At 37.0% G+C, this 5,332-nt stretch overlaps 1 protein-coding gene across 1 annotated transcript; it reads left to right on the forward strand.

Moving 5' to 3' along the window:
- Nucleotides 1-2,120: 2,120 nt before the first annotated feature.
- On the forward strand, nucleotides 2,121-3,062 carry LOC113904669 (olfactory receptor 8K3-like). Its single transcript, XM_027561784.1, has one exon. The coding sequence runs from the start codon at nucleotides 2,121-2,123 to the stop codon at nucleotides 3,060-3,062; it is 942 nt and encodes a 313-aa protein (XP_027417585.1).
- The last annotated feature ends 2,270 nt before the right edge of the window (nucleotides 3,063-5,332 follow it).

Below are 5,332 nucleotides of genomic sequence, written 5' to 3' on the forward strand. Positions count from 1 at the left end.
TGTTCTCAAAGCCATGTAAGAAATACAAGAAGTCAACACAGAAACTTCATTACAGGTAAAAATAATATTGCATGTTGTACAATATGCTACCAATATCCACAATATTTCAGTGACATTTGCCAAGTTCCACTTTAATTCTATAACATAGATTCTACATTTAGTTATAGGATAGGGGGTGGGGTGGGGACTGAAATAAATTTTATGTATTACATCCTACTTGACCAATTCCTCACTTACCCATCACTATAGCCGTGACAGAGACATAAAACAACAGTCCAGAGAATATGTTTATATGGTGAAGAAAATCTCTTTCAGGTAAGTTGCTATCACTATTAGAAACAAATAAACATTAAAAAAAAAAAAAAAAAAGCTATGTATTTGACATTTGAGAACTATTTCCAGGTAAGATAGACTCACTGAATTATTGACTCTTCATGTATCTTTCCTCAAAACTGTGCACACTGTTTCCCATTATATATGGTAACAAAGAGTTTTAGATAATTTACACTATTGACCCAGATTAACCCTTTGTTGTTGTTCAGTCACTAAATCCTGTCTGACTCTTTGTGACCCCATGGACTGAAGCATGCTATGCTTCCCTTTCCTTCACTATCTCTTGGAGTTTGCTCAAATTCATGTTCACTGAGTTGGTGATGCTATCTAGCCACACCATCCTCTGCTTCCCTCTTCTCACCATAAATGAAGGCACTGCAGAAACTGTATTTATAGACATATATGTTCCATACATGGACATACATGTCCTATACATAGTCAGGCATGTTCTGGTATGACTCACCATGTGAACAAATTTAATTCCCACTGTGGTCCATTATGCATTTCTTATTCATACACTTATTCATACCTGTCAGGTGTGCTAAATTTGAGTCAGTACCACCTGAAGGAAAAATATCATTCACAGACTATGTTTGAGTAGTGGGTTATATGAATTTTGGGAACTTTTGGTTTGGGAATTTATTGTATAATTAGCATATGCATTATATCCTAGACAGCATATTAAAAAGACGAGACATTACTTTGCCAACAAAGGTCCATCTAGTCAAGGCTATGGTTTTTCTAGTAGTCATGTATGGATATGAGAGTTGGACCATAAAGAAAGCTGAGTGCCAAAGAACTGGTGCTTTTGAGCTGTGGTGTTGGGGAAGACCCTTGAGGGTCCCTTGCACTGCAAGGAGATCCAACCAGTCCATCCTAAAGGAAATCACTCCCAAATATTCATTGAAAGGATTGATCTTGAAGTTGAAACTCCAATACCTTGGCCAGCCGATGCAAAGAACTGCCTCATTTGAAAAGACCTTGATGCTGGGAAAGACTGAAGGTGGAAGGAGAAGGGGACAACAGAGGATGAGATGGCTGGATGGCATCACCAACTCAATGGGCATGAATTTGAGTAAACTCCAGGAGTTGGTGATGGACAGGAAAGCCTGGTATGCTGCAGTCCATGAGGTCTCAAAGAGTCGGACACAACTGAGCAACTGAACTGAACTGAACTATATCCTAGGATAGATGCATTTTTAAAATGTCATTCTGTGATTATATCTTATAAAGAATAAAGATAGAACTTTAAGGAATAGTATGATAATTATCTATAGTACATAAAGTTTTATGATTGTTTAGCTTCTCGGTTTTGCTTTGTTATATATATTTATGTATCTCTAATTGTCTCTGTTTCTATACCTATACTATAGTGCTTGTCAACTCGGATATTATTGTGACTACTGGCTCAATATTATTACAGGTTGCGTATATGGTATGTTAAGATATTGAACGCTTTAATTGGCCTATAAATATTACAAGCCAATAGCATTTCAACTGTCAGTTATGACAGCCAAAATGTCTCCAGACAGTGGAAAAATATTCTTTGGGGGAGTAAAATCACTCTAATTGAGAATAGCTGATCTACCTTCATATCTCCTTCTGTCTCTATTTATGTATACTTTAATGTGTGACAGATGGACTTACATTTAAATATGCTAAACTGGACATTTAAATTTATATTACTTACCAGTTCTGCATACTAACACATCTAAGAAGACATTTTACACAAAATCTATTGACTCTGCTGCTGTGTCTACCCAGAATAGGTTTCCTCATAAACCTGGATGGAACCACACAATGGAACAGTGCTGAGTGAATTCATCCTTATGGGAATCACAGACTGCCCTGAGCTGCAGGCTCCACTGTTTGTGCTCTTCCTCATCATCTATGTGATCTCTGTGGTGGGCAACTTTGGCATGGTCATCCTCACTAAGGTGGACTCCAGGCTGCAGACACCCATGTACTTCTTTCTCAGGCACCTGGCTTTCACTGATCTTGGTTATTCAACAACCGTGGGCCCCAAAATGTTAGTAAATTTTGTGGCGGATAAAAATAAAATCTCCTATTACTTTTGTGCCACACAGCTCACTTTCTTTCTCGTGTTCATTATTAGTGAGCTTTTTATTCTGGCAGCAATGTCCTATGACCGCTATGTGGCCATCTGTAACCCTCTGCTCTACCCAGTGGTCATGTCACAAAGGGTATGTCAAGTGCTGGTGGCAATGCCCTATTTGTATAGCATATTTGAGTCTCTTCTTATTGCTGTAAAAATATTTGACTCATCATTCTGTGGCTATAATGTCATCAGACATTTCTACTGTGACAGTCTTCCCTTGTTATCTTTGCTCTGCTCAAATGCAAGTGAAATTGGACTGATTATTCTTATCTCAGCAGGTTTTAATTTGATTTTCTCTCTTCTGATAGTTCTCGTGTCTTACCTTCTTATTCTTGCATCCGTTCTCAGGATGAGCTCTGCTGAAGGCAGGCAAAAGGCTTTTTCTACCTGTGGGTCTCACCTGACAGTGGTCACAGTGTTCTATGGGGCTTTAATATTCATGTATGTGCAACCAGAGTCCCACCATTCATTTGACACAGATAAAATGGCATCTATATTTTACACTCTCATTATCCCTATGCTAAATCCCTTGATCTACAGTTTGAGGAACAAAGATGTAAAACATGCCCTACAAAGTACATGGAAAAGAATATGCAATTCTTTCTCTTAAGTCTTGTGTACAATATGAATCATATAATTTAGGTGATGGGCTTCAAACTGTTCTCTGTGTGTCTCTAAAAAGAATAAAAAGTATGGAAATGTTTAGCACATATTTAGAAATTGCCTTCTAAGGGCTGGTCATACTTCTATGTGCTATATATACTTTAGCACCCAAAGGGGGAAAATATCTGCCTTTCTTGAGGGGAAGAGATGAATTACAAATATAATTAAGTAAATAGCACCATACCTTAGAATGAGTTAGGACACCCTAAGGACAAGTAAAGAGAGTCAAGTGAGAAAGAATAGCATATATAAAATGATTCAAATGATTATCATTATTCCCAACTATTAGAATAAATTTCCTAGTGTCTACATGTGTTTGTGCATATACATGTGGTTTTATGTAAGCATGTACTTATGCTTTTATTCACTATACTTCTCTAAGGCATGTATTAAAATTAAACTTATGGTGGTTTCCAGGAGGCTCAGTGTAATAAAATGATTTGAATTCATCATTCATCTGAATTAATTCAGAGGCTCCCTTATCACGTGTGGAAGAGTTTAGGATCCTGCTCTGTTCTCATCAGTTAAGTTGCTTTTTTTTTATTTATTTATTTTAAATTTTATTTTATTTTTAAACTTTACAAATTGTATTAGTTTTGCCAAATATCAAAATGAATCCGCCACAGGTATACATGTGTTCCCCATCCTGAACCCTCCTCCCTCCTCCCTCCCCATACCATCCCTCTGGGTCGTCCCAGTGCACTAGCCCCAAGCATCCAGTATCGTGCATCGAACCTGGACTGGCAAGTTGCTTTTATATATGAGCCCTAGAAGTCTTTAGACTCAGCACACTTAGCAATTCAGTAACTCACAGCATCTTATTTATCTAAATCAGACTATTTGTCTTTAAATTCAAGTTCAGTCGCTCAGTCATGTCCAACTCTTTGCTACCCCATAGGCTGCAGCACACCAGGCTTCCCTGTCCCTCATCAACTCCAGGAGATTGCTCAAACTCATGTCCATCACATCAGTGATACCATACACCAACCTCATGCTCTGACATTTCCTTCTCCTCCTGCGTTCAATCTTTCTAAGCAGGAGGGTCTTTTCCAATGAGTCAGTTCTTCACATCAGGGGGCCAAAGTATTCTCTGAACCAGATACGTTTTCTTAATAGTCTTTAATAATATTCTGTACTTGAAAGTTGCTAAGAGAATGGGCCTTAAATATTCTCACCTCAGAAAAAGGAATGATAATTATGTAACATGAAAATGTTCAGTTCAGTTCAGTCGCTCAGTCATGTCCGACTCTTTGCAACCCCATGAATTGTAGCACACCAGGCCTCCCTGTTAGCTAGTGCTAAATTGTAGCCATATTGAGCTATATAAATGCATCAAATCAACATGTTGTCGACTTTAAATTTACACCATATTAACTGTAAATTATGTCACAATAAAGCCAGAGGGAAAAAATTTAAATTTCTTGAGATTCTCCCATGGAAGCTTTGAGTTATATTTTTATATTTTATTGGGATCTTGATTCCTAACTTCTTTTTGATCAAACAAAATAGTTACATTTGCTTATCTGTCTGAAAAACAAAAATATTTCTTATTTAAAATTTGTGTTTTAATTATTTTTGTACTTTTGCATAAGAGGTCTAGTCTATGCTGAACTAGCTTTGTGCCTTTGTTATGGGATAACCTTCTTCAGTATTGGTTCATAAGAGTGTGTAAAAAATCTTTTACTACGTATGCATGAATATATGTGTACCATATTGCATATTTTATTGTAAAATATTTTATTATATTCTATAATTTTTATTCTATTTTTTGATTGCTATGGTTTGATCATTTCTTTGTAGCAAACAAAAGACAAAATTCCATGATTTGGTCAATATTTCTAGGAAAAATGTAATAAGATATGTAACAGTTTGTTTATATATGATATGCATACAAATATCTTCCCTGGTGACTCAGACAGTAAAGCGTCTGCCTGCAACACGGGAGACCCGGGTTCAATCCCTGGGTCGGGAAGATCTCCTGGAGAAGGAAATAGCAACCCACTCCAGTACCCTTGCCTGGAAAATTCCATGGACTGAAGAGTCTGGTGGGTTACAGTCCATGGGGTCGCAAAGAGTTGGACACAACTGAGCGACTTCACTTTCACTTTCATCCTCTTCAAAATTATCACTTTTTTGTTTAATTTTGTATTTTTAACATTTATGAAATTTTATTTACATCATAGAGAGACTGCACTGTTCTTTGTTCACCATCCTTAA

This window comes from Bos indicus x Bos taurus, chromosome 15 (genome assembly GCF_003369695.1).
Source record: "Bos indicus x Bos taurus breed Angus x Brahman F1 hybrid chromosome 15, Bos_hybrid_MaternalHap_v2.0, whole genome shotgun sequence".
Taxonomy (NCBI): Eukaryota; Metazoa; Chordata; class Mammalia; order Artiodactyla; family Bovidae; genus Bos; species Bos indicus x Bos taurus.

Excerpts from the sequence above, each read along its gene's own strand:
- LOC113904669 (XM_027561784.1), top strand. The coding sequence starts at position 2,121 with ATGGAACCACACAATGGAACAGTGCTGAGTGAATTCATCCTTATGGGA.